Consider the following 27,806-nt stretch of genomic DNA (forward strand, 5'->3'; position numbering starts at 1 on the left):
GGCTCGTGGGCGGGGGCGTCCGTGTCCCCGCGTCCCCGGCCCGGGACCCCCGCTCTGCCTGGACCCCCCTGGGCTCCCCCACCCCGGGGTCACTGTGCCGGTCCCCCCGCCGCAGTCCCGGTGCCACAGCGCACAGGCCGGAGCCGAGCGTCACCCGTCCCGTCACCCCATGGCGCAGCTGCTGGGCCACCCCGGCTGCATGGAGAGCCTGCGGGCCGACCTGCGGGACCTGCAGGCGGCCATCGGCGACGTCTGGGCCCGGGCCGGGCCCGTGCGCTTCCCCTCCTGGAAGTTCCCGGACCGCGTGTCCTGCGAGCTGGACGTGCCGGCGCTGCTGGAGCGGTACAGCCACCGGCACGGCGACCCGCGGTTCAGCCGGCACGCACACGTCGCGCTGCTGGAGCTGCTCATCGACAGGTGAGAGGGCACGGCCTGACCCGGCCACCCCGCTCCCGGGACCGGCAGAGCGGCTGCTTGTCCCCGAGGGAAGGGGACGGCAGGGTGTGCAACCCGTCCGATGCGGCCAAACGTTCTGGATGCTTCTTTCCACGTGTTTCCATGATGAGCGAAGGAAACAATTACCTTGAAAGGCTGAGGAGCTGGGGCTTTGGAGCTGGAGAAGAGGAGACTGAGGGGCGACTCATTCATGGGGATCAATATGGAAAGGGGGAGTGTCAGGAGGATGCAGCCAGGCTCTTCTGGGTGACAACCAGTGATAGGACAAGGGGCAATGGGTGCAAACTGGAACACAGGAGGTTCCACTTAAAGATGAGAAGAAACTTCTTCATGGTGAGGGTGCCAGAGCCTGGCCCAGGCTGCCCAGGGAGGTTGTGGAGTCTCCTTCTCTGCAGACATTCCAACCCGCCTGGACACCTTCCTGTGTAACCTCATCTGGGTGTTCCTGCTCTGGCGGGGGATTGCACTGGATGAGCTTTCGAGGTCCCTTCCGACCCCTGACATTCTGGGATCCTGTGAAATATAATAGGCTCAGGCAGGATCTCTCAGCAAAGCATGTTTTAATAACGATTTTGCAAGATCAGGTGTTCTGCCTGAATGTAGGCACACGTAATAGGGCAAAAAGCCCCTGCTTATATCCCCCCAAATCCCGGCCACAAATTCCCTCTCCTGTTCCCTGTTGGTTGGTACTTCAGGGTTTACAGACTACCTGCCACCTGCCTCAGTTTATGTATTTCATTCATCTAATCCAAACAATACCCTTCCCCTTTTCAATCTATTTAAAATATGGGTTCCTGGCTCTTTGGCTACTCTTCCCCCTAGATTAACTGGTAAATACAGATATCAGTTTGCATTCCGGGATTAGTTTGAAGAGACTTTGTTTTACATTAAGGATTCATAGTCTGATGTCTCTTGGTCCTTCCCCCCTGCTGGGGTCGGGCTCCTCAGTTTTGTAAAAACAACATTCCTTCGTTAAACGTTCCTTCCAATGAGCAGTGTGCCGGCACCTCGACACCTCGGCCTCGTGCTCCATAGCTTTACACTGAGTTTTAAATGTTACTCATCTCCCTGCACAGAGCTCAGAGCTGCCAGCACGAGCACTGGTCTCACCGGAGCAGAGCAGGTCGCTGCTGCGCCCAGGAGCCGAGGGCACCTGGGCAGACAGGGACAGGCTCCTTAAATTCCCCCCTCGAGCCTTGGAAACACTCAGACAGGGCTGCACCTACCAGCCTGGGGCGTGAAAGCGCCTTTTGCAATCTGGGTGAAATAAATACAACTCGGTTTTAAAAGACAAGCCATTCCCTCAGGGCTATTGGCCCTGACAATTAGGGTTTGATATTGGCAGCGTGAGTGCCCCAGATTTTTCAGGAGAGATTAACTGCAGCCTCTCTGAAGTGCTGCAGGAGGGTTTTCATCCCACCAAATACTGCTCCGAGAAGCAATTCAAGCCTGGGAGGGTCACAGGGGCACCGACACCCACCCTCCTTTGCCAAACTCGCTTTGTCCAGGGCACGGGGAGGGGAACAACCTCTCTGCCTCGTGCTGCCGTTCAGGCTCCCCAGGGGCCCTTTCCTCATTACAAATACTCCGTTGCTCTAACCTGTGTTTTGTTTCTATTGAACAAGGCTGCTGCTGCTGCTTCAGAGCTTCACGGGCTATGCAGAAAACCTGCTGAGCGAGCGAGCCGAAGCCCCCGCGCAGGCAGTGGGCCCCGGCATGTCGGCGGGGCTGACGGCGAGGAGGTACTGGTGCAGCATGCTGAAACTGGGGGCCTTCTGCCAGCAGCTCCTGGCCGAGGTGGGACATTCTGGGGGCCCCGACACCCCCTGAGCTGAGTGTAGGCGTCATGGAAATGGCTCTCGTCTCACCCCTCATGATTTGGACCGTGCTGAGGTCACGATCCGTCTCTGGGGCGCCCCGTGACATGTGTGGTGGCCACACTAGATGTGCTCCCAGCTCACAACCTTCCGAGCGCTGACATGTGTGTCAGACAGGACACATCTGGCCCACATTGTCCCCTCTTGGCCCAAGTCCCTTCCCTCTGACCACCCCTGTGTGCCACCGGATCCACCGTCCTCCGGGATCTCAGGATGGGGGAGCTTGGCTGCCCATATTGCTTGGGAAAATATTCTCCTGCCAACGTGCTGCAGCTCTGCCAGCCCCGTTTGTGGGGCTGAGCTGCTTCAAATCAGTGAAATAGTTTGCGGTAAAAACACTATACCACTACCCTGCATTTTTTTCCCCCTGTTTTGTGGCAAAGTCTCACAGTAATTCATCCGGCATAAGCAGGGGACAGCGCAGGAGGTGGGAAAGATGGGATGGTCACAAAGGGAGCTGGGGAGCAGGTTTCCCTGCCGAGGCTTCGTGTTGTGAAACCACAGCTCTGCTAGAGCAGTGGTAGCTTGTAAAAATTCAGTTACTCCTTACTCTGCATCGGGGTGTGGGGTGCAAGTTCATTGTGCTCGTTAGCTGTGTGCTGCAGTCGTAATGACACAGCCAACAGGAACTGAGTGCTGGGCTCCTCTCCTCCCAGGTCTGGGAAGGTCTCTGCTCCCAGGAGAAGGGCTCGCTGCCCTTGTCACCCCTTGCCTACGCTGACGTCCCATCCCCACGCTTCACACCTCTGTCGTTTGACTCTTACAGAACATTTACAGCCGATGCTGTTTGATCCGGGCCCTGTCTCTGTTCTGTGTTCTCTCCCCCAGAAGAAAGCTGGCAAGGAGGAGCTCCCTGTGCTGCAACCCGCTCCCCAGGCTGGGAACGCTGAGAAGAAGCGCCCGAAACACACCTTGCCCGACGTTTTGGAGATAAGGACTTCCCCAGAAGTTCCCCAGTCCACCTCTCCGTGCCCGTCATCGAGTGTCCGTGTGCCAGACAGTGGCACCCCGGGCAGCTCCGTGCCCAGGGCTGCCGGCAGCGTGGCCGAGAGCAGCTGCAGTGTCCCCACGCAGACGACCGGCTTGTCCCCGGGAGCCTGTGACACCTGCGCCAGTGCCCAGGCCAGCCTCCGCCAGGTCGGCAAAGCCATCACCAGCGTCTGCCAGAGCCAGAACATCCCCTCAGCGCTCAGCAGGTTCCAGGAGATGGTGGAAGACCCCACAGGTCCTTCTCGGACGCTCTCTGCAACGGACATGAGCTACTGGGCTGCGGAGCAGAGCAAGGACCTCGCCCGGATCAGCAAACACCTCCAGATGCTGCTGCAGCAGGTCAACCCTCTGAAGTGTGAGCTGCAAGAGTCGCAGAAACAGAAGGACGAGCTGCGGAAAAAGGTTGAGGACTTTTCCCGGCTGCTTCAGGCAGAGAAGGAGACCCAAGCGCAGCAGAGGAGGAAGGCTGAGCAGAGCCTGAAAGTGAAGAACAAAGAGCATTTAGAGGCTGTAGCCAGGCTGGAGCGGGACAAGGATGACCTGCGGAGAGGTACGGTGCTGGTCCTTCCATCTCCCCAGGAACACGGAGCCCGTGGTCAAATCTTGGTCCCACTACCATGAGCAGGGCTTGTGCCACTGGTTTGGGTGGGCGCTGGGGCTGCTCCCCGCTGTGAGACCAAGCCCAGGCAGTGGGAGCTGGTTGTCCACGTCCCTTCCCTGTCCCTTCCCTGCACAGCACAGCACGGTGCAGTCACTGGATGAGAAATGCTTTGGTGCAGCCATTTGCTGCCTCCATGTTTCAGTTTCTTTGAGGAGCTGTTTAATATTTAGTAGTGGTTTTGTGCCGGTTTAGGAGCTGCTCTGCTGGAAGAGCGACTTTCGGCGCTGAAGGAGGAGCTGGCTGCGAAGCAGGATACGGTGCAGGAGCTGGGTAAGGACCTGAGGCTCACCCGGCTGGTGCATCTCCCCAACCCTCCTCTGGTCTCGTTATTCTTTTAATACACTGACGGAACATCCAGCTCCCACAGGATCGGTCAGATGTGGCGCTGGTGCCCAGACATCCCCCAGGGCCCCCCAGGACACCTCAGCTGGGAGCTGCTCCCCCCATCCTGCCCAGCTGGACCCAAATCATAGAACCGCAGAATCATTTTGGTTGGAAAAGCCCCTCAAGATCATCGAGTCCAACTGTTCCCCCAGCCCATGTCCCTGAGAACCTCATCTCCGTCTGTCCAACCCCTCCAGGGATGGTGACTCCAGCACTGCCCTGGGCAGCCTGTTCCAATGCCCCACAGCCCTTTGGGGAAGAAATTGTTCCCCAGATCCAACCTCAACCTCCCCTGGCGCAACTTGAGGCCGTTTCCTCTGGTCCTGGCGCTTGTTCCTGGGGAGCAGAGCCCGACCCCCCCTGGCTCCAAGCTCCTTTCAGGCAGGTCAGAGATCAGAAGGTCTCCCCTCAGCTCCTGTTCTCCAGCTGAACCCCCAGCTCCCTCAGCCGCTCCCATCACACTTGTGCTCCAGCCCCTCACCAGCTCCGTTCCCTTCTCTCAACTCGCTCCAGCACCTCAAGGCCTTTCTTGGCATGAGGGGCCCAGAATTGATCCCAGGATTCGTGGTTTGGCCTCCCCAGTGCCCAGCACAGGCCGGTCACTGCCCCGGGCCTGCTGGCCACACCAGTGCTGGTACCAGCCAGGGTGCTGGTGGCCCAGGACACAGAGCTACTGTGTTTCCCCAGAGGTGACCAAGATGACCTTGCTGGAGGAGATGAGGACCATGATGGTGGCCAAGAGCCAGGTGCTGGAGCTGGAGGAGAAGGTGCAGCTGCTCACCGACCAGCGGGAGAGCCTGGGCCAGGAGCTGAGCAGCACCAGCACCCAGCTGGAGAAGGAGAAGGCCAAGGTGGAGAGCGTTCTGCGGCATCAGGAGGTACGGCCGGTCCTGTCACACACGGGGGAGCGGGCTGAGCTCTCGGGCACTGCTGCCCCACGTCGGGGCGGTGAGAGCGGGTTTGGCGGCCCCGTGCAATCCTGCCCACTCCGTGCAGTCCCTGCAGACCAAGCAGCGGGTCCTGCTGCAGCAGCTGGACAGCCTGGACCAGGAGCGCGAGGAGCTGCAGGCCCGGCTGGGGGAGGCCGAGGAGGACGGGGCCCGGCTGGCGGAGCAGCTGGAGCAGAGCCGGGAGCAGCTGCGGGCGCAGCAGGTCGGTGTCACAGCACCACAGGAGCCACCACTGCCCCAGCCCACACCACAGCCCGGGAAAGGGGCTCTGGGACTCGGTGTGACATTCAGCCTGGAGAACAGGAGCTGAGGGGAGACCTTCTGATCTCTGACCTGCCTGAAAGGAGCTTGGAGCCAGGGGGGGTCGGGCTCTGCTCCCCAGGAACAAGCGCCAGGACCAGAGGAAACGGCCTCAAGTTGCGCCAGGGGAGGTTGAGGTTGGATGTGGGGAACAATTTCTGCCCCAAAGGGCTGTGGGGCATTGGAACAGGCTGCCCAGGGCAGTGGTGGAGTCACCATCCCTGGAGGGGTTGGACAGACGGACATGAGGTTCTCAGGACATGGGGCAGTGCCAGGGGTGGGGGAACGGTTGGACTCGATGGTCTTGAGGGGCTTTTCCAACCAAAATGACTCTGTGATTGTTGGTGCTGTTGCTTCCAACTCACCCAGGGACCATTCAAGGTGAGATCCTGCATTTCATCACACCGCTGTGAGACACCCTTATCGCATAAGAGCAGCTTTCCGTGGGGGTCCCAGTGCTGCTGGGGGTTCCCCCAGGCCGTCCCAAGGGCTGGGAGCGCTCCGCAAACCTGCCCACCTCCCTGCTGTGCCCGCAGGAGCTGCTGGACACGCTGCAACAGGAGAAGCTGAGCCTGGAGCAGAACGTCTCAGAGCTGCAGGCAAAGGTCTCCAGGCTGGAGGAACAGACGCGGGAGCTGCAGGAGCGGGAGCGGCTCCTGGTGTTCTTCCCCGAGCTCCATGTCCCCAGCGAGACGCAATTTGAGAGTAAGGGGGTGGGCAGTGGGCAGCAGCACCTGCCTTCACCGCAGTGGGCTTGGGATTTCGGGCTCTCCTGGGGCTCATGGGCGATCCGGTGTTATTTGTATGACACCGTTTGTCCTACTAAAGGCCAGGAGGGGCCAGGCCCTGGGCTGTCCAAAGCCACCATCATCTTTCCACACCTCCCTGTGTGGGTGCTGCTCATCCCACCCCCAGGACGGGAATTGAAGCAGGACCCAGGCCAAACTGTGTTTGCCCTTGTGGTTGCGGTTTTGGGTCCCAGTTGCCCCTCTCAGGTTGGGGTGGACTCCTTCCCAGGGGCAGCACCCCAGGCCAGACATGAGGAAGAAATTGTTGGCCCTGAGGGTGGTGAGAGCCTGGCCCAGGTTGGCCAGAGAGGTGGTGGCTGAACCATCCCTGGAGACATCCCAGGCCAGGCTGGACGGGGCTCTGAGCAACCTGAGCTGGTGCAGATGTCCCTGCTCATGGCAGGGGGGGCACTGGGGGGGCTGGGGAGGGCCCTTCTAACCAAACCCTTCTGTGATTCTCTGCTCGGGGCAGCAGGCAGCAGTGGGCTGAGCTCTGGCTGCGCCACAGGACGCTGTATTTTGTCTGCAGGCGGCGGGAGCCTGACTGAGGACATGGAGAAGCAGCTGGAAGCCAACAGCATCCGCATCGGCATGCTGGAGCAGGAGAACGCGCGGCTCCGCTCCGCGCTGGCCAAGGTGCAGGTGGCGGCTGCGCAGGGTGTGCTGAAGGTGAGGCTGCACCCCGGCCGGGGTGAGTGCGTGTCACCGCGGAGAGGGGGCGAGAGCCAGAGGGGAGCTGTGTACCCCAAACCCAACCCATGTCCCCAGCACTGTCCCACAGCCCCTGGGGACCACTCCCTGGTTGCGTGTCCTTGCAGAGAAGGCTCTGGGGAGCACAAGCCAGGGAGCTCCTGGCACAACATCCCTGTGACACTGCAGCCGTGTCCCTGGCCTGCCTGGGGCCATGGGGGCATGAAGCTGGTGGGGGCTGTGACCCTTCACTGTCCCAGGGCCTGTTCCTGCACTCAGGAGCTCACCTCAGCCCCAAGGCAGCTCCAATCTCCAGCCCCCCAACTCAGCCCCATTCAGTTTGGACCGGCTCTGTGTTTCTGGGGCATACCCACCCCATTCAGGCCAGAGCCCGGGCTGCTGTGCCACTGGGAGATCAGTCTGGTTTAATTGGTGGTGGTGGGGAAAGCTGCCCAGCCAAGGAGTCCAGGGCTGGTTCCTGGCTCCTTTACATCATTGTGCCACCGTGTCACTGTCACCAGCTCAGCAGGGATGGCCACCCAGGGCAGAGGCCAAGGGATGCGGGTAGAGCCAAGCACGGCGGGGGGGAAGTTTCAGCCCCTCTTCTCTCTCCCAGCTCGTCCCACAGACCCAGCTGTGCTCCCAGCTCTGCAGCCAGCGCTGCGCGGAGGACGCAGGGTGAGTAAGAACCCCGAGGAAGGCGCTGGGGACCTTCCTCCCTCCTCTTCCTCCCCTCCAATCGCCCTCCCCACCCGCAGGCCGCCCAGCAGCCAAGGCAGCGTGGACAGTGCGGGGCCGCGGGGCCGCGCGGGCGAGCGCCAGCAGCCAGCGCCCAGCAGCCAGCGGTCACAGCCGCGCTCAGCGGGGCCGGCGGGCAGGACCGGACCCTGCCGCTCGCTGCCGGCCGCGGGGCTGCTGCTCAGCGCCCCCGAACCCAGGGCCAGAGGCACGGCCGCCCCCCGGCCCTCCCAGCGCAAATGAACTCTCGTGAGACGCTGAAGTGAATCATTCAGCAAGCAGCCACCTGCCCTGCGCTGCGGGAGCTCATTACCGCTTTGTGCATCACACAAAGATTTTTATAAAACCTTTTCTACCTCTTGCAAAGCAGCTTTCCCTCCCTGATCGTGGACTTTGTGTATTGCGGTTCTGCGTCAGCGCTAAAATGGGGGAATTCTTTCAGCATTCTAGCTTGAAATAGTATGGGAGAATACTTCAGTTACTACTGTAATCTATTATTTACTAGTTCTTAAATTATCTTTTTATATTTGTTGTATTTCCAAGTATTTCCTCCTGACTGCTGTGTTTTGAAGAATATGGTCTTCAAACCGGGAGCAAACAGCTGAAACATTTCAGGTGGATGAGGTTCTCAGGGACATGGGTTAGTGCCAGTGTTGGGTTAAGAGTTGGACTTGATGATCTTAAAGTTCTTTTCCAACCAAAACAATTCTGAGATTCTGTGGCCACAAAGGTGTGTTCGCTTGGGAAACCCACGCTCCACCCATCCCACCGAGCCTTCTGGTGGTGGCTGTGGGGAGCTGGTCCCATGGTGGCTTTGCTGCGTGCTGTGGCTTTGCGTTGTTTTCTGCAGGACCGCAGCACCCACTGTGTCTGTGCAGGTTCCCCTTGTCCCCCTCCAGTGGGCAACGCTGTGGGTTGTGGTAAAACGCAGGTGACGGTGCAGAGACCAGGCTGGTGCGTCCCCATCTCCTCTCTCTCAGCACAGCGGCCCCAAAGCAGCCTCTGCTGCAGAACCCGGCTGGGGTGACCCCACACAGGCAGGAGCCCTTGGAGGGGAGAAAATGCTCCCACGGCACGTGGAGCTGGCCCTGTCCCATCAGCTGAGCAGGGCCAGGGCCGGTCCTGGGCGCTGGAGCTCGGTCACCCGTGGCTAAGCCACTGCCGGTGTCCCCGGCACAGCTCTGACAGTTTTGCCAGCTGGACACTGCCTGGGCACAGCACAGGTTCGCTCACACAAGTAACTGTTCCCGAGAGGTGACTGGGACACAGCCACCCTGTGAGGAAGAGGAGGGGCTGGGGATGAGGAGTCTGAGCCACCCTCAGCTCACCAGCGCTGCTGCAGCCTGGCAAAGCAGCCACGAGCACCCAGGGGACCCCTGAGCCACCCAGATGGGACACCCCAACCCCGAGTACCCTCCTGAGCCTCGGAGGACAGTGGGGGCCGTGTGACAGACACCGAAACAGGCTGCCCAGGGCAATGGTGGTGTCACCCACCATCCCTGGAGGGGTTGAACAGACAGAGATGAGGTTCTCAAGGACATGGGGCAGTGCCAGGGGTGGGTTATGGTTGGACTCGATGATCTTGAGGGGCTTTTCCAACCAAAACAATTCTATGACCCCACACACCAGGGTGGTCTCTCCCTACTCTGTATTTAATGCAGACGGACACGCGCGATGCTGCAGCCCCCAGTGACTGCGGGGAACAGGAGCTGGTCAGGGCTCATGGGGCGTCCTCAGCGACCGCGGCACATGCGTTTGGTTTCTGCAGCCGACTTGTGCCGTCCTTCCCAATAAGTTAGTATAAATAAAGCGTTCACCTCCCTGCCCTCCCGTGGCGAGTGCCCAGCAGCTCTGCCAGCGCTGTCCCGGCAGCTCTGCCACAAACACACCGGGTGCAGAGGGGCCCACGCCGCAGCCAGGCCCCCCTGCCGGGTTTGGGTGCAGCACGGCGCTGAGCCAGGCTCTGCCTGCCAGCAATTAGGAAAAAAAGACAAGATTTAGAAAAATGACTATGAGCAGGGAGAGGGTCCAGCCGGGCCAAGGCTCTCCCTGCCTCCATGCCCCCCCTGCTACACCCACGGGTGCCCCCATGGCTTCCTTGCCTGGCACCTGCTCCCCCAGCCCCTCAGAACTGCCCATCTGGACCCCCCACCCCTCTCCTCACACCCGGCAGGAAGAACCCCGAGATCCCTCACTCTGAAGGGCTGGGCGCTGTGGTGGCACAGCCACACCGACCCTGCTCCGGCAGTGCAGCACTGGCCAAGCACCCCCTGCCCCCCCTCCCCACGGCGGCGGTGGGTCTGTCCCTGCAGCGTGTCCGTCTGTCCGGCTAGCTCTCCGTGCAGCAGTTCCCTGGAAGGAGAAGGATAGAGGCCATTGCACAGGGAGCCTGGGGGGCTCCGGTTCCTCCCAAGCCCTTGCCCTGGTGCAGCCACATTCCCTGGGCGCTGTGGGGACACACGGGGCTGGCGCGGCTCTCACCCAGGATGTTGCGCTTGCAGAGGGGGCAGGTCTGCCGCAGGAGCAGCCAAGGGTCCACGCAGTCCCGGTGGAACTCGTGGGAGCAGGGCAGCACCCTCAGCCACTGCGGGGGGAAGCGGAGACGTGAGCGGAATCGAGTGATCGCGGCAGCCCGGCCACCACCGCGCTCCCCAAGGATGGGGACAATCCTCTGCCAGTCCAGAACTGCCGAGAGGCTCGGTAAAGGGATGGTACGAGCACGGGTGGCACGAAGTGGTGACCAGGCCAGGCTCCAGGCCTCCCAGTGCAGCACCAGTCCTGCCCAGTCCCCACCTGGCTCTTGTGGAACTGGTCCAAGCAGACGGCACAGCTGTCGATCTCACAGGCCCGGCTCCGCAGCGCTTTGCCGGGATGGTACCGCCAAGTTTTCAGCGCCGACAGCCGCCGCTGAATGTGCTGCTTCAGGTCCAGCTGCGGAGGCGGAGCAGAGGGTCAGCGACCGGCACGGGGCTCCCTGGCAAGAGGCAGAGCGGGGCAGTTCTCACCTCGGCGTCCTGCTCCAACGGGTCGTGCCGCGACTGGCGCTGGGCCTGCACCATCACGCCGGTGCAGAGCAGCAGGGCGATCAGCAGGATCATGTTCCACAGCTGCTGCAGGTACTTCTGCAGGACAGCACCGGTGGGTGCTCAGGGACGGGGGTGAACCAGAGACCCCTGCCTCCACTTCCGGCCACGCCATCACCGCTGCTGGCAGCACCAGCAGCCCAGCAGTGCGGGGAGCCGGCGCTGAGCCCGTACCTGCACCTGCGAGCTGCTGTCCCCAGGGCAGATGACCCCCTGCCACTCGCCATAGAGGCCCCCACGGGAGAGGCCGCAGGTTGACCAGAGCGTGAGGGTCACTCCCTGCAAGGCAGGAGACAGCGTTGCCGGCAGCCGTGGCGGCTCATGGCACCGCCCAAGGGGGCCCCGCTGCGCTGGGGGCATCGCATGGGTCCAGGGGAGGAGGAACCGCTGGTGGCTGCTGGGTGCTCTGCTTCCGTGGAGAGTCTGGGGAAACTGAGGCACCAGCAGCTCCAACAGCCATTGGTCGGGGAAGTTCGGCTGGACACGGCCATGGCCCTGCCCTTCCACCAGGGGACGGGGGAGGAAGAGGAGGAGAAAGACCTACATACCAGGTTCTCCAGCAGCACCGCCTGGTACGTGATCTTTGCCGTCGCCCGGAGCCCCCTGTGAGCAAGAGGCAAGAGGAGCGTCAGCCCTGTGGGCAGAGCAGGACCGGGCCTGCAGCACCCCAGCGCCAGGGAGCCCCCCACACTGAGCCACGGGGCCACCGGGGAGGGAGGAACACACAGGGGAGGTGACAGCGAGTGTCCCCCTTCACAGCCGTGCCCAGCCCTCTGAGAGACCCTGCACGTCCCTTCCTTCCAGCCCCATGCCTCAGTTTCCCCGTCTGCAACACCACACATTGATACTGATCTCCCACGTGGAAGGAGCACTGAGGGGATCCTAACGCTGCAGGTGGCAGGGACAACCAGCGGCACAGGTGGTGGGGACATCAGTGCTGTGCTGATAACCAGCCGGTCTGGCCAATTCGTACTGAGAGTCCTAAATATCTTGGCCGAGGTCACCACCAGTCCCTGTGGCCACATGGCAACCCGTGGATGGGCTCAGACCCCCAGGAAGGTGTGGATCTGACTCACACCTGCTCTGGAAACCTGTGTCCCCTGAAAAGGGTGAGCTCAAAACCAGCTCAGCAAAAGCAATGTGTGGTGTGAGAGAACTCCCAGAGCAGCCCCTGGCTCACACAGCCAGGCAGGGGACCAGGCAGGGGACAAGGGGCCAGGCAGCGGACAGGCGCAGAGCTACAGCTCTCACCACTGCCCTAGCCCATACCGCAGCAGCGCTCCCAGCAGTTTGGTGACGTTGTCCGAGGACTGGACCATGATCACGGGCTTGGCCAGGAGCTGGGAAACGTCCAGCTGCAGCGGAGAGGAAAGCGAGAGCTGTCAGCGGGACAGGGGACCAGCTCAGGGACTCGCCGCTGAGCCTCGCCTACCTCCCGGATGGCGTTCTGGTTCAGCGCCAGGATGAGTAGCGCCGAGGCACCCAGCACCAGGGCTCGCTTCATCTGCGGAGACAGAGAGCACCGGCTCAGCGGGCAGTGTGGGCAGCTGGGCCTGAGCTGGGCTCCCCAGTTCAAGAAGGACGAGGAATTACTGGAGAGAGTCCAGCACAGGGACACAAAGATGCTGAGGGGTCTGGAGCATCTTTGTGATGAGGAGAGACTGAGAGAGCTGGGGCTGTTGAGCTGGAGAAGAGAAGCTGAGAGGGATCTGATCAATGGGATCAATATCTCAGGGTGGGTGTCAGAGGATGGAGCAGACTCTGTTCAGTGGTGCCCAGCGCCAGGGTGAGAGGCAACGGGCACAGACTGAAACACAGGAGGGTCCATCTGAACATGGGGAGAAACTTCTTTGCTGGGAGATGCCAGAGCCTGGACCAGGCTGCCCAGAGCGGGTGTGGAGTCTCCTTCTCTGGAGACATTCAAACCCGCCTGGACCGACCTGTGTGATCTGCTCTGGTGACCCTGTGCGAGCAGGGCTGGGCTGGGGGATCTACAGGGGTCCTGCAACCCAACCAGGCTGGGATCCTGTGGTTCTGTGTCCCTGCTCAGCTCCTGCCCCACTGCAGAGAGCTTGCAGCAGCCGGTGCCTTTGCTCCAGCTGAAGTACAAGGGACCAGGGACCCAGGAGGGGCTGTCACTGCCCAGAAGCCCTATCAGGTTCCCCCCATCACTAGGGACAGGCCAGGACCCCCCACATCTGTTGAGGCAACACCCCTGTGGGCTTGTGACCAGCAAATGCCACTGCAGCCTGGGCCAGGGCAGTGCTGGGGGACACCAGGCAGGGACAGTCACCTTGCTAACAACGGTGGCGGTGAAGGACTCCTCCTTGGCGCTGCGGGGCAGCTCGGCTGGCTCCTCACCCACCGGCACCACGCCGATCCAGCTGTCGGCAGCGCCCAGCTCCGGCTCTGCATCCCCCACCTGGGGGGCACAGCAGCATCGGGGGAGAGAGCCGGGGCGGGTGGCTGAGGCTCAGGGCACCCCCAAAGCACCCCCATGTCTCTGAGCAGTGCTGGGCACCGTGTGGGGACAAGGACAGCAGTGGGGGTGGTACAGGGGACAGGACCTGGTCCCTGCTGCCCCATCTCTGCCTGCACCTCCCCTCTGTCACTGGGCACCCCCAGACAGTGACACCTCCGAGCTGCCCACCTGTGCCCCCCACTGTCCCACCACATCCCCAGTGCCCTCCAGTTCCCACTGCTCCTCTTTCCCCGTTCCCCCCAGTACTCACAGTCTGTCCCGGTGCCCACAACCCCCCCAATCCCTCTCTCAGTGCCCACAGCCCCACAATGTCCCCAAATCCCTCTCTCAGTGCCCACAGCCCCACAATGTCCCCAAATCCCTCTCTCAGTGCCCACAGCTCCCCCCAGTGCCCACTGCCCCCCCACCCAGTGTCCCCTAGTTCCCACTGCTCAACCCCTCAATTCCGCCCCCAGTGCCCACAGCCTGTCCCGGTGCCCACAGCCTCCTCATGCCTCCTAGTGCCCACAGCCCCTCAATATCCCCCAATCCCTCTCCCGGTTCCCACAGCCCCCCAATGTCCCCAAATCCCTCTCCCGGTGCCCACAGCCCCCCAGTGTCCCCCAATCCCTCTCCCGGTGCCCACAGCCCCCCAGTGTCCCCCAATCCCTCTCCCGGTGCCCACAGCCCCCCAGTGTCCCCCAATCCCTCTCCCGGTGCCCACAGCCCCCCAGTGCCCCCCAATCCCTCTCTCAGTGCCCACAGCCCCGCAATGTCTCCCAATCCCTCTCCCGGTGCCCACAGCCCCTCAATACCCCGCAGTTCCCACAGCCCCCCGTACTCACTGCCCCCCGCGGTGTGTCCCAGTCCTCACTGCTCCCTCCCCCCCGTTCCCTCCCCAGCGTCCACAGACCCCCGCCCCACTCCCGCCCGCCCCGTGCCCACGGCCCGCTCCCGGTGCCCACCAGCAGCAGGCGGCCCCGGATCTCCTCCTCCTCCTCCTCCTCCCGCGGGGCCCCTCGGCCCGGCCCGGCCCGGCCGCCCCCCGCGCCCAGCACGGCCCCGCGCAGCGTGTAGGAGCCGGCGGGCCCCGCGGCCGCCCCCGGCCCGTCCCCCGGCCCCGCCACCGCCACCTCGACGCGGGCGGCGGGCGCGGGGCCCGGCCCGGCCCGGCACAGCGCCAGCAGCGGCGCCAGCAGCGCGGCCCGCAGCGCCGCCATCGCCGCCTCCGCCCCGCCCCGCGTCGCAGCGCCCCCTGCCGCCGGGGAGGATCCGCCGCGCCGCCCACCGCGGCCAAGGGGCGCCCGAGAGAGCGAACCGGGACAGGGGTGGGGACGGGGACCGGGACGGGGATGGGGACAGGGACGGGGATGGGGACGGGGACAGGGACGGGGACAGGGATGGGTACAGGGATGGGGACAGGGACAGGCACAGGGACGGGGATGGGGATGGGGACGGGGATGGGGATGGGGATAGGGACAGCATCAGGGACAAGGGCCAGGACCGGGATGGGGACAGGGACTAGGACAGGGACAGGCATGGGGACAGGAACAGGGACAGGGATGGGGACAGGGACAGGGATGAGGATGGAGATAGGGATGGGCTGGGGACAGGGATGGGGATGGGGAGAGAGATGGGGACAGGGATGGGGACAGAGATGGGGACAGGGATGGGGATGGGGCCAGTGATGGGGCCAGGGATGGGGAGCCGGATGGGGATAGGGACAACATCAGGGATGAGGGCCAGGATGGTAATGGGGACAAGGACAGGGACCGGGACAGGGACAGGGATAGGGACCAGGATGGGGATAGGGACAGGGATGGGGAGGGGGTTGGGGATGGGGACAGGAATGGGAACCAGGACAGCGACGGGGACAGAGAACAGGGACCGAGATGGAGAAGGAAACAGTGTTAGGGACAAGGACTGGAATGGGGACAGGGACAGGAACAAGGGCTGGGAGCAGGATGGGGACAGGGACAGGAACGGGGACCAGGACTGGGACAGGGATGGGAACAAGGATGGGAACAGGAATGGGGACAGGGAGTGGGTGTGGGATGGGAACAGAAATGGGGACAGGGAGAAGGAGTGGGATGGGAATGGGGACAGGGACAGAGAGAGGAATGGGGACAAAGACAAGGGGTGAGACCAGGATGGGGATGGGGACGTGGACCAAAACAGGGACTTGGATCAGGACAGGGACCGAGACCAGGGCAAGGACAGGGACAGGGTGTGTGTCCCCACAGCCTCCACATCCCCACAGACACAGGGGCACTCGGGGGTACCGCGGGGATACAGGGACAGGTGTGAACACAGGGACAGAGCCACGGGTGTACAGGGACATGGGGACACGCAGGGCCCGGCAGTCACAGGCACCCCCATCCACGGCCACGGCACGCGCGCGGGCACACGCGTGGGCACACACCTGGGCGACATGAGCACCTGCTGACATCCGAGTACCCCAAAATCCAGCTGACCCCCCCACACATGACACGTCCCAACTGTCCTGTCCTGGTGGGTGCCAGGCAGCACCGCCAGTGTCACTGTCCCAGCCCCTCTGCGGCCACGTGTGCCCGGCACATGTGCCGGGGGGGATTTGTCGGGGGGATTAGCCGCTGCGCGGGCCCCGGCGCTGACCTGCTTTTGGCAGGGGCCGCGCCGGGGACGGGGACTCGTGCGGTGGCATCTCGGCTCCCGCGGCTGCCAGATGACCGCAGGACAGGTCTGGGTGTGTCCCCAGTGGCCCCCATGTCCCCAGCCGTGTTGCAACTGTGGGGGTTTAATGGCAGGGTGGGCAGGGCCCCTCCACCCATGGCTGCCACCCGGAGCCGGTTTAACCGCGTGGCAAAACATCCCGATTGCTGTGGGTCCGGCTGTGCCATGACCAACAGCCTGCCAGCCCGGCCAGCGCTGGGGACAGCTCAGGAGATGTGGTCACCGAGGGGGCGTCCTGCACAGCTTTGGGGGAGGAGCCCAAAATGGGAGCGTGGGGAGCGGCTGCCAGGAGCGCTGCCCCGCAGAGGGGACACATCTGTGGGACTGGCATCATGGGGCACACATGGGATGTGAATGGCTCTGTGGGACATCCCAGGTCTGTGGGGTATGGATGGATCCATGGGACACATGCACAGAGACATATGGGACATCCATAGGGCCATGTGACACAGATGTCCCCATGGGATGTGTGCAGCTCCATGGGGTGTCCATGGCTCCACGGTCCACAGATGGTATCACAGGACATCCATGGAACATCCATGGCTCCGTGGGACACAAGTGGCTCCGTGGGACACAGGTGGCTCTGTGGGACACATATGACTCCACGGGACATTCATGGCTCCATGGGACACATTTGACTCCATGGGATACATATGGCTCCATGGGACACAGGTGGCTCCATGTGACATGCACAGCTCCCTGTGTCACCCGCAGCCCCATGGGACATACACAGCACTCGTGGGAGGGGACAGTGGGGACAGGGGAACCTTCCCCTTCTGGGGACCCAAACCAGCACAGGTCTGTGGGTGCTGGGCCCTCCCCAGCTGGGGTTCCCTCAGGTACGTCCCCTCTCCCAGGGAGTGAGGGCTGCTGTGTGAACTGGCAGTGGGAGGCTGAGCCCGGTGTCCCTGGCGCCTCTGCCCTGTCCCCTGTCCCCAGTGCCCTGATCCTGCCTCAGTCCTTTGTCCCTCTCCCCCAGTCCCTGGGCCTGAGCTGTCACCCTGTCCCCGCCTCCAGTCCCTGTCCTGTCCTGTCCCCTGCCCCCTGTCCCTGCTCCACCTCCCATCCCTGCTCCCACCTCTGCCCACTGTCCTTGTCCCCATTTGTCCCCTGTCCCTGTCACCTGCCCCCACATCACCATTTCCCACTCCTGTCCCATGTCTCCCTCATACCCGTGTCCTCCCATGCTCCCCATACCCCCATGTCCCCCCTGTACCCCCACAGTCCCCCCATACCCCATTCCCCCTATACTCTCCATACTCCTTGTCCCTCCCTATATGCCCCATAACCCACTGCCCCCCATGCCCCCTATACCACCCCAATACCCTCTATGCCTCCCGGTCCCCCTGTGCCCCCATGCCCCCCATGCTCCCTATGTCTCCCATACCACTCATGTCCTCCCATACTCCCTCTGCCTCCCTATAAGCCCCATAACCCCCCTGTTCCCCATACCCCCTATACCACCCCAACAACCCCTGTGCCCCCTAAGCCCCCATACCCACACAACCCCTATACCCTCAATAACCCTCCTCTGCCACCATGCCTCCTATGCCCCCACGCTCCGTATACCTCCCCAATAACCCCTATACTCTCAAGACCCCCCATGCCCCCACACTCCCATAGCCCCCATACCCATATGCCCCCCATGCCCCCGTACTTCCTCAATATCCCCTATAGCCCAAAGACACCCCATAGCCTCCATAACCGCTGTGCCCCGCACTCCCCCATACCACACATGTCCCCCAATCCTCCTTTATAGACCCCATACCCCCCAACATCCCTTATACCCCGCAATACCTCCTAGGCCCCTCAAGTCTCCCTGTGCCCCCATAGCCTCTACACCCTCCACAGCCCCCCACCCCCCATATCCTCCCAAGACCCTCTATACTCCCCATACCACCTATAGCCCCTGTACCCCCTGTGCCCCCCAAGTCACCCCATGCCCCCATATTCCCCCGCCCCTTATAGCCCACAAAGCCCCCATACCCCTATAGCCCACATACCCCCTATAGCTCCAAAAACATTATACCCCCCCAATACCCTCTGTAGCCCGCATACCCCTTATACCTCCCCACTATCCCCTATGGCACCTATACCTCCTATACCCCCCCCAATATCCCCTATAGTCCACATACCCCCTATACCCCCCTCAATATCCCCTATAGTCCACACATCTCCCCAATACCCCCTACAGCCCCCATACCCCTTATACCTCCCCAATATCCCCTATAGCCCTCATAACTCCTGTACCCCCCCCAATACCCCCTATAGTTACCATATCCCTTATACTCCCCCAGTACCCCCTATAGCCCCCATACCCCTTACGCCCCCCAATACCCCTTATACTCCCCAATACCCCTATACCCGCCGCCCCCCCCACGTCCCCAAGTCTCCCCAAACCCGCCCCCCCGGGGCGCTGACTGGCCGGCCGGGGGGCGGCGGGCGGGGGCCAAGGCCGGGCAGGGGCCGGGCCGGCCGGGCGGGGCGGGGCGGGGGAGGCGCTCCGGGGCCTCCGCAACCTGCGGCCGGCTCGGCCGCCTCGGAGGCGGCGCGTCCCCCCGCCGGGCCCGGGCACCATGAGCGGCCGCGTCGGGGAGCTCAGCCCGCGGCAGGCGGAGACGCTGGCCCAGGTGAGGCGGAGCGGGGATGCCGGCGGGGGGAGCGGGGCCGGGCTGCCGGGGCCGCCCCGATGCGCTCCGGCATCCGCGGCGATGGGCATCGCCCCCCGGTGCCGGCCCCGGCTGCTCCCGCTGCCTCCAGCACCCACCCCCGGAGCCCGGACCCACGGGCTGAGCCCCCGCCGTGGTGCTGCCGGCGTCCCGGGTGGGTCCCGGGGGTGTCACCTCATGGACTGTCCCACCGGAGGACCTGCGGGACCGGGCACCGGTGACCCCTCATCCCTCTCCTATCCATCCCGCTGGTGGCCGGGGACCCTCCTGTCCCATTGCGGGGTTTGCGGGGCCGGGGGTGTCCGGCTGACCCAGCGGTCACCCACTGGGGTGGCCATGCCACCCATGCCACCCAGTGCCACCTCCAACGCCTCCCTGGGCACCTCGCGGGGCTGCCAGACTTTACCCCGGTTTATTCCACCCAGCTGAAAGGGCAACGCTGGCGACTTTATCTTATCACTGCTTTTCCACCCCAAACCAAACTCCAGGCACAGGCAATGACCCCGCGGCTCTGGGGGCCAGGGGGCAGGAGCCGAAACCCTCCCGGTGCCAAGGCGGCAATGGCCAGGCAGGAACGGCGAGCTGTAAAACCTGTCTGCCAGCACCTTGTTTTCCTCAGGGTGAAGAAGCTAATCCCGGGTTTAATTACACCTAAATTCAGTGGGAGATAATCTAATCAGCCTCATTAAAGGAAGGTCCGAGACTGGTACGGAGATTTGGGCTGCAGCCCGGCCAGGGCGAGTGGGGCCATGTGCTGGGGGTGCCCTGGGACCCCCAAATCCCCCCGGTTCTGCACCCTGGCATCCTCCTGCCTGCTCCAGGATTGCCGGGCTGTGACTCGCTGGTGTGTCACTGGAGCAAGGGGACATGTGGTGGCCGCCTGGTGACCGGCTGCATCCCGAGGATGCCACTGGTGATGGCAGAGGGGTGACTGGTCCCCTGGTCCCTGCAGGGCGAGGGTGGCTGGCAGGACCCTCCCTGCGGGGGAGCCGGGCAGGTGACAGCCCCACTTGTGCCCTTGTGCAAGGCAAGTGGCTTGGGGACAGTCCCCTGCCAGGGGGAGAGCAGAGACTGGCCGCTTGTCACAGCTCTGCCCACTCCACGGGTGCCAGCGACGGGTGAGGGGTGTCCCTTGTCTCCTGAAAAAAAGTCCTGGCTGGGATGTTGGGGTTTTTTTGGCGGGGGGGGAGGCAGCAGGGGACAAATCTCCAGCCCTGGGGATTTTGCTCCACGGGGGTGGGCAGCACCCGCAGCATGGGAGCGGGGACCGCCTTGCCGATGGTCCCTCTTCTCGCAGTTTCGGGAGAACCTGCAGGACGTGCTGCCCTCCCTGCCCTCCCAGGACGACTATTTCCTCCTGAAATGGCTCCGAGGTAACCCCGGGGTGGGGGACACATGGAGGGGGCGCTGGAAGACCCCCTGGGGGGGCTGCAGAGTTGGGGACACTGGCGGGGGCTGAGCTCTCCGCTCTCTTGCAGCGCGCTGCTTCGACCTGCCCAAGGCAGAGGCGATGCTCCGCAAGGTGAGAGGGCCCCCGCTTTTTGGAGGAAACCCCCCAAGCTCCCAGTTGTCATCTGGGGATGGGACAATGTGCCATGGGCCACCACCCCGTCTCTCTCCCGATGACCTGCCCCTGGGGTGCACCCCATCCCATCCCATCCCAAAACCCCTCACACCGGCTCGCTGTGCCCGCCCCCCGCAGCATGTCGAGGTACGGAAGCACATGGATGCCAACAACATCATCGCCTGGGAGGCCCCCGAGGTGGGTGACCCCAGCCCCGGGATGGGTGTCCCTGCAGGGGATCGTCCCCCTGACCCCCCTGCACTCCCGCAGGTGATCAGGAAGTACATGGCGGGGGGGATGTGCGGCTACGACCGGGAGGGCAGCCCCATCTGGTACGACATCGTGGGGCCGCTGGACGCCAAGGGGCTGCTCTTCTCCGCCTCCAAGCAGGACCTGCTTAAGTACAAGTTCCGCGACTGCGAGATGCTGCGGCGCGAGTGCGAGCGCCAGAGCCAGAAGGTCGGTGCCTGCTCCCCAGCCCATCTCCCCATTGTCCCCCCCAGCCCATGTCCCTGCCAGCCCCGTGTCTGGTCCATCCCCACCACCCAACGGCCATTCCACCCCCCAGCCCGCATCCCTGCTGTCCCCAGCCCGTGTCCCTGTCCCAGCCCCACACCAGCTGCAATGTCCCTTCTCCCTACACCAACACCTGGGAGGAGGCTCTGGCTGGGGGGGATCAGCCTGTTGGGGACCAGCCCACCCCCGGGGCTGGCCGGGAGCCCCCTGTCCCGGGGTCCCTGCAGGGGACAGGTGCCACCTGAGCCCCCCCGTCCTCCCATCCCAGCTGGGGAAGAAGATCGAGACGGTGCTGATGGTGTATGACTGCGAGGGCCTGGGCTTGAAGCACCTCTGGAAACCGGCCATAGACACCTACGGGGAGGTGAGCTGCCCCCGCTTCCCCGGACGAGATGTGCCTGTCCCCAGGCTGCTGCAGTGACACGGTGACACAGGGATTTGGGCTGACTCATGGCCCCGAGGGATGATGCAAGAGCAAGTCCCTGCCAGTGCCCCGCACCCCCCGCAGTGTTTTGGGGTGGGGGTCCCAGCCCGTGTCCTGCCGTGCTCCCCCCATACTGTGGGACGTATATGGGTGTGTATGTGGGACGGGAGGGTGACATGAAGCTGTCCCCATCCCGCAGGTCCTGTCCATGTTTGAGGAGAATTACCCCGACTCCCTCAAGCGCCTGTTTATCATCAAGGGTGAGTTCGGCCCTGGGGTCCCACTCCCCCCGCCGGGTGCTGACCCCCACCCTAATGCCCCCCATCCCCCCGCAGCCCCCAAGATCTTCCCCGTGGCCTACAACCTGGTCAAGCACCTCCTGAGCGAGGACACCCGCAAGAAGGTCATGGTGCTGGGATGTGAGTCCTGACCCCTCCCGGGGCAGCCCTGGCTGGGGGGTGCGGTGGAAATGGGGCGTCACGCCCCCCTCTGTTGTTGTCCCACCCAAGGATGAGACCTCAGCCCTGGGGGGGCGTCCCTGGCTGGGCTGGGGGTCCCCGCAGGTGTCCCAGCCCCCCCGAACCCTGCTGTCCTCACTCTCCCAGCCAACTGGAAGGAGGTCCTGCAGCAGTACGTTGACCCCGAGCAGATCCCGGTGGAGTACGGGGGCACCCTGACGGACCCCGACGGGGACCCCAAGTGCTCCAGCAAGGTAGGAGAACCCCCCGCCGGGTTCCTCGGGGCTGCACGGGTGGTTCCCCCCTGCCCACGTCCGTCTCCGTCCCCTTCCAGATCAACTACGGGGGGGATGTGCCCCAGCACTACTACGTGCGGGACCAGCTGACGCAGCAGTACGAGCACGTGGTGGTGGTCAACCGCGGCTCGTCCCACCAGCTCGAGTATGAGATCCTCTTCCCCGGCTGTGTCCTCCGGTGAGGAGGGGGCTCCACGCCATGCGGGGACATGGGACAACACTGGTGGGTGTCCCCAGCCCCCCCATAGGACCCTGCTGGCTCTTTTCCCGGCACAGGTGGCAGTTCAGGTCAGAGGGGGCCGACGTGGGTTTCGGGGTGTACCTGAAGACCAAGGTGGGGGAGCGGCAGCGGGCGGGCGAGATGACCGAGGTGTTCCCCAACCAGCGCTACAACGCACACATGGTGCCTGAGGACGGGTCCCTCACCTGCTCCACCCCCGGCATCTGTGAGTGCACCCCCTTCCCCAGGGGCTCCCTGTGTCCCTCCACCATCTTCTTGATGGGGACAGACTTTGAGCAGGGCCTGTTGTGATAGGACAAGGGGTGATGGTTTTAAACTAAAGGAGGGAGATTCAGGCTGGACATGAGGAAGGAATTGTTGCCCTGAGGGTGGTGAGAGCCTGGCCCAGGTTGGCCAGAGAGGTGGTGGCTGAACCATCCCTGGAGACATCCCAGGCCAGGCTGGACGGGGCTCTGAGCAACCTGAGCTGGTGCAGATGTCCCTGCTCATGGCAGGGGGGGCACTGGGGGAGCTGGGAAGGTCCCTCCTACCCAAACTGTTCTGTGATTCTGATTCCTGCAGACGTCCTGCGCTTTGACAACACCTACAGTTACCTCCACGCCAAGCGGGTGAGCTACAGCGTCCAGGTGCTGCTGCCCGACGCCTCCTCCGCTCAGCAGATCCAGCAGCTGGGGGACAGGCTGGGTGAGGTGGCCCTCAGCCACAGCCCCTAGCCACGGCCCCCCCAGCCCGCAGGGGACCCCACAGCTGGGCAGGCGGCTGCTTGTGCCCCCAGGATGGCCGGGAGGATGGAGAAAGGGGCTGAGCCCCCCGAGCGCATGGACCAAGGGCCGACTGAGTGGGGCCGGAGGGGCTGGAGCGCCCGGGGTCCCCCCTCTCTGTGCCTTATATGTGGGTCCCGTGTGCCCCGCTGCTGCGTGGGGCGGGGGGAGTAAAAAGATGGACCGAGGTGGGTCTCCTCAGGTTTTTGTTTCCCAGCCCCATAACCAGCCCCTGTGGGTCAGCAGGTGCCATAACCAGCCTTGCTGCCCCCTCCAGCCCCACAACCAGCCCCGCTGCCCCCTCCAACCTCACCACCGGCCCCACAACCACCCCCCGCTGCCCGCCACGCCCCGCCCACGTGACCACAGGTGACACAGCGCCTCGCGAGCGGCCCCGCCGCCGGGTCACGTGCGCAGCCAGGCCCCGCCCCCCCCAGCCGCCATCTCTGAGCCGGGCAGAGGCCGCTCCCGGCGGTTTCCGCCCTGCGCGGGGCGCGCGCCGCGGGGCGGGGTTTGGTGACGCACGCTCGGGGGCGGGGCGCGCTCGTGCGGCGGCGGCGGGAGCGCGCGCCATGGGGGCGGAGGAGCCCGACCTGTACCGGGACACGTGGGTCCGGTACCTGGGTGAGCAGCGGCACCGGGCGCCGGCGGCGGGCAGCGCACCGGGCACTGACAGCGGGCACCGCGCCGGGCACCGACAGCGGGCACCGGGCACTGACAGCGGGCACTGACAGCGGGCACTGGGCCAGGCACCGGGCACCGCGCCGGGCACTGACACCGGGCATGACAGCGGGCACTGGGCCAGGCACCGGGCACTGACACCGGGCACCGCGCCGGGCACTGACAGCGGGCACTGGGCTGGGCGCCGGGCACTGACACCGGGTACTGACAGCGGGCACAGGGTCGGGTAGCGGGCAGCGGCTCTGGGTAACTGACACCGGGTACCGCACCGTGTACTGGGCACTGTGTCAGGTACTGGGCACCGGAGACTGACACCGGGCACTGGCACCCGTTACCAGACAGTGACACTGGGCACCGCACCGGGTACCGGCAGCACGCACTGGTGCTGACACTTGTCCTTGGGCGCTGCACCGGTTACGGGGTATTGATACCCAGCACCAACACCGGGTACCGGTACTGGATACCAGCACTGCACACCAGGCGTTGGTACTGCACACTGTGCCGGATGACAGCACCGATACTGGGCACCAGCACCGCATCCCAGGTGTCAGTACCGCGCACCAGGCACTGACACCAGACAGCACCGATACCGGGTATCGGCACCGCGCGCTGGCAAGGGGCACCAGCACCGGGCACTGTCACCAGCAGCCTGGCTGTCCTGGTGGCAGTGGGGTCCAAGGTGACCTGGCTGCTCCAAACCCCCCTGTGCAGGGTCCATCCCCACTGCTGGTGCCATGGGGACATGCTGGAGGGAACATGGGGACACCCCGGGGTGGGACACAGGGACACAGCCAGTCTCCATTCCCACTGACCCCCCCAACCCCCAGGTTACGCCAACGAGGTGGGCGAGTCATTCCGCCCGCTGGTGCCGGTGTCGGTGGTGTGGGCCAGCTACGGCGTGGCCACCGCCTACGTGACCGCCGACGCCATCGACAAGGGCCGCAAAGCTGCTGCTGTGAGTGTCGCCCCCTCCCCAGCCCCCCAGCTGCTCCCCCCCACGCTGACCCCCCTGTCCCCTCAGGCCCACGCACAGGACCCCGCGCAGCCCACGCGGGTGGGGGTGGCCGTGGTGGACACCTTCGTGTGGCAGGGCCTGGCCTCGGTGGCCATCCCCGGCTTCACCATCAACCGCCTCTGCGCCGCCTCGCTGGCCCTGCTGGGCACCCTCACCCGCTGGCCGCTGCCCCTGCGCCGCTGGACCACCACGGCCCTGGGGCTGGCCGCCATCCCCTTCATCATCACCCCCATCGACAGGTAGGGGGGGAACATGTGGGTACCACTACCCCATCCCCACATCCCTGGGCTGGAGCGCTTCTCCTCCCAGGGGAACTGGTCCCAATATGGGCTTGGGACTGGGTGGGGGAGCACAAGGTGACCTAGGGGCAGGGGGGATATGGGAGGACATGGGGTGACCCAGAGGCAGGGGGGTCCTCACCCCAGAGGGGCTTTGCTGGGGTCTGGCCAGGACGTGGCCCCACAGGGATGGAATTAGCAGGAGCTGGTGCTGAGCTGGGATTAGTGAGGTGAGGCTGTGCTAAGCCTGGTTTTGGGAGGGCTGGGGCCTCGGTGACATTAGGGACAGGGTCCCAGGGGGATTGGGGACAGCTCCAGCCCCTCCTCCCTGTCATGACCAATTAAGCATACCCCTGTCCTTTCCCAGGACCGTGGATTTCCTGATGGACTCCAGCCTCCGCAAGCTCTACGGGGCGCCAGGAGAGCCCCCAGCCCCACACTGAGCCCCCTGCTGTGGGGAAACTGAGGCACGCTGCTGACTTAAGGGTGCTGTGACCCATCTACTGTGACCCCTCACTCAGGTGACGGCCCCAGAGTGGCCACCCTGCCCCATGGCTGGTCCCAATAAACCATTTCAAGCTTGACCCTGTGTGCTGGGTGTTGCCAGAGCTGGTGGGGACCCACTGCCATGTCCTCTCCTGAGGTGACACGTGAATCCAACCAGGTGTCAGCCCCCAGGCTCTGCACCCTATGGGCATCTCCACCCTGGGATGAGCAGCCCCGATCACCCCACCAGGTCCCAGCTGGAACCCCTCCATCCCTCCACAGCCCCATGGGACATCCCTGGGCCTGTCCCCAAGGAGCTGCCACCATGGCCAGGACCTTCAGCGGTGTCTCTAGAGACCCACATCCCCTCAGCCAGGAGACTCCAGCACCAGGGGCTGGGGACACGTCACCACGTCTGGAAGCCACAGCTGGTGGCATCTCCTGGTACCAGGAGGTACCCCTAGGAGGTGCCACCAGGAGATGTGGCTTCCAGGTGTGGTGACGTGTCCCTAGCCCACGGTCACACCCACACGGTACCGCCCCGAGAAGCTTTAGAGAAAAGAACACCACATTTATTGGTGAGGAGGGGGGTTACGGGCTCACGCCGAGCCCCGTGCCAGGCTGCCGTGGTCTGGTCCCACCTCAGCCCCCGTCTCCAGCTCCCTGGGGACCAGGGCCCGCACCACGCTCTGCAGCTCGGCCTGGAAGGGACACTGTCGCCTTGCCCGCCGCCGTGTCCGCCGTCTGCCCGCGCGCCAGGCGACCGCGGCCAGCGCCAGCAGCCCCCCCGCCAGCGCGGCTGCCACCAGGGCACTGCCCAGCAGGGCCAGCCCGGCCAGCAGGAACCTCTTCACCGTGCGGCACGGCCCTAGGTACGCCAAAAAACACCAAAGCGGGGGGCTCAGGGGTGGCTTTGGCACCTGGGATGGTGGGTTTGGAGCCATGGGGTGGTGGTTGGAGTTGTCCACTCACCTTCATACCACGGCACCTTCTCCTTCTGCACCAGCAATGGCCCAACTGTCTCCCGGTGGAGTGTCCCCTCTCCTGGGAAGGCTGCAGGAGAACATGGCCTGTCCCAGCCCCAGGACCCCCCCCAAGACCCCAAAACCCTGCAGGGGCACCACAGCCCAGCCCCAGTACCTGGCGGCTCTCCAAGGAGGGTGTCACCAGGGGGACAGCCGGTGTCACAGCAGTGGCACAGGGCACTCCAGGAAGGGTCCTCTGCATTGTGCCAGCTGGGAGGAGAGGACAGAGCTGGCGGGGAGGGGTCTGGAGGTCCCCAACCTCCACCCCAAGACCCACATGATGCCATGTCAGCAGGTTCCTCCAGCCTGGCAGGTCTCAGTCACCCCAGAGATGTCCCCCAGGGGACACCAAGCGCGTCCCCAATTCATCTGCGCCTGGAGGGAGCTGGGACCTGTGGTGTCGTCACCTTGCTGCCACAGGAGAATTGGTGTCCAGACCACAGTGGGGTGGCTTGGTCCCCCAGATAGGTCCCCTTGCCCAGTGACTGGTCCCACAGCACCCATGGGTGCTGGGATTGGGGTGCCCATGCCAGGGCTGAGCTCACCTGGCCGTGGCTTGGCTGTAGAAGCAGGACCTGTCAGCGTGTCCCCGTGCAGGGCCCCACGCCGTGAGCAGACAGTGCACGTAGACCTGCCGAGACACCAGCCCCGGGCAGGAAGTGTCACCAGCACGTCCTTCTTGGGGACTCCGCTCTGCTCCCACCCACCCCTGTAGGTTGCACCACCCCAGTGGGGAGCAGGAAGCCCCGGGGGGGGACGGTGCGTTGGGAGCCCCAGGTCACCCATCCCACCAGAGAGGACATCAGCACAACCTCACCTCCTCCTTCTCCAGCTCCTCCTCCAGCGCAGGGACTGCGATGGTGAGCTGCAGGACAGACCCCCCGCTCCGGTGCTGGACAGACACGTTTCCCAGATTCTGCCCGTGCAGGCACCTGGGGCAGGACAGTGACATGGGGACATGCCCGGGCTGTCTCCAGGCCACAGATATCCCTCCCCTTCAGGATGTCTTGCAGGACCTCAGGGTGCCCGGAGCAGGGTTCTCCACCTCCCGCCCCCCAGGCACGGACCCGTGGCTGTTGACCACCATGAAGACCCTCCTGAAGCGTCCCGGCCGTCCTGCGCGGGTCCCGTAGCACTGCTCCAGCGAGATCTTCAGCGAGGTGCCAGCACCAAAGTCCACCCTGGCCTGCAGGTGGATGGCAGAGCCGGGGCTGAGCACCAGTGGCTTCTCCGTGTCCCCTGAAGGAGAAGGGAGGGTGGGCTCAGCGTGACACCCCCGAGCCCATCCCACCACAGACAGGG

General features: G+C 64.2%; 5 protein-coding genes across 7 annotated transcripts; 4 read left to right on the top strand and 1 right to left on the bottom strand.

Annotated features, from left to right (window-relative positions):
- Positions 1-120: 120 nt before the first annotated feature.
- CCDC157 (coiled-coil domain containing 157) lies at positions 121-3,332 on the top strand. Its single transcript, XM_065646626.1, has 3 exons — positions 121-417; positions 2,082-2,198; positions 3,162-3,332. Exons 1-3 carry the CDS (start codon positions 170-172, stop codon positions 3,265-3,267), a joined length of 471 nt encoding a protein of 156 aa, XP_065502698.1. The 5' UTR covers positions 121-169; the 3' UTR covers positions 3,268-3,332.
- A 207-nt stretch (positions 3,333-3,539) lies between these two features.
- On the top strand, positions 3,540-8,077 carry LOC135995404 (coiled-coil domain-containing protein 157-like). The gene is made up of 9 exons (XM_065646682.1): positions 3,540-3,873; positions 4,177-4,254; positions 5,056-5,246; positions 5,365-5,520; positions 5,952-5,999; positions 6,155-6,323; positions 6,936-7,075; positions 7,713-7,774; positions 7,855-8,077. Exons 1-9 carry the CDS (start codon positions 3,540-3,542, stop codon positions 8,075-8,077), a joined length of 1,401 nt encoding a protein of 466 aa, XP_065502754.1.
- A 1,917-nt stretch (positions 8,078-9,994) lies between these two features.
- RNF215 (ring finger protein 215) lies at positions 9,995-14,660 on the bottom strand. The gene is made up of 10 exons (XM_065646508.1): positions 14,344-14,660; positions 13,211-13,339; positions 12,350-12,421; positions 12,187-12,272; positions 11,466-11,520; positions 11,092-11,196; positions 10,840-10,956; positions 10,628-10,765; positions 10,316-10,418; positions 9,995-10,186 (listed from the first exon to the last, which is right to left on the bottom strand). Exons 1-10 carry the CDS (start codon positions 14,596-14,598, stop codon positions 10,164-10,166), a joined length of 1,083 nt encoding a protein of 360 aa, XP_065502580.1. The 5' UTR covers positions 14,599-14,660; the 3' UTR covers positions 9,995-10,163.
- A 3,988-nt stretch (positions 14,661-18,648) lies between these two features.
- Positions 18,649-23,197, top strand: SEC14L2 (SEC14 like lipid binding 2). 3 transcript variants are annotated; one of them, XM_065646622.1, is made up of 12 exons: positions 18,649-18,720; positions 20,057-20,132; positions 20,238-20,281; positions 20,462-20,521; positions 20,594-20,782; positions 21,108-21,203; positions 21,463-21,523; positions 21,599-21,682; positions 21,869-21,975; positions 22,056-22,195; positions 22,294-22,463; positions 22,820-23,197. In XM_065646622.1, exons 1-12 carry the CDS (start codon positions 18,667-18,669, stop codon positions 22,969-22,971), a joined length of 1,233 nt encoding a protein of 410 aa, XP_065502694.1. In that variant the 5' UTR covers positions 18,649-18,666; the 3' UTR covers positions 22,972-23,197. The 3 variants fall into 3 exon arrangements, with proteins under 3 accessions (XP_065502694.1, XP_065502696.1, XP_065502697.1); XM_065646624.1 differs by having other exon boundaries at positions 20,714-20,782; XM_065646625.1 differs by lacking the exon at positions 18,649-18,720 and adding an exon at positions 19,385-19,465.
- Positions 23,198-23,515: 318 nt separating this feature from the next.
- Positions 23,516-25,577, top strand: MTFP1 (mitochondrial fission process 1). The gene is made up of 4 exons (XM_065646646.1): positions 23,516-23,643; positions 24,528-24,655; positions 24,722-24,954; positions 25,361-25,577. The coding sequence occupies exons 1-4, from the start codon at positions 23,592-23,594 to the stop codon at positions 25,434-25,436; spliced, it is 489 nt and encodes a 162-aa protein (XP_065502718.1). The 5' UTR covers positions 23,516-23,591; the 3' UTR covers positions 25,437-25,577.
- The last annotated feature ends 2,229 nt before the right edge of the window (positions 25,578-27,806 follow it).

Source organism: Caloenas nicobarica, chromosome 16 (assembly GCF_036013445.1).
Source record: "Caloenas nicobarica isolate bCalNic1 chromosome 16, bCalNic1.hap1, whole genome shotgun sequence".
Taxonomy (NCBI): Eukaryota; Metazoa; Chordata; class Aves; order Columbiformes; family Columbidae; genus Caloenas; species Caloenas nicobarica.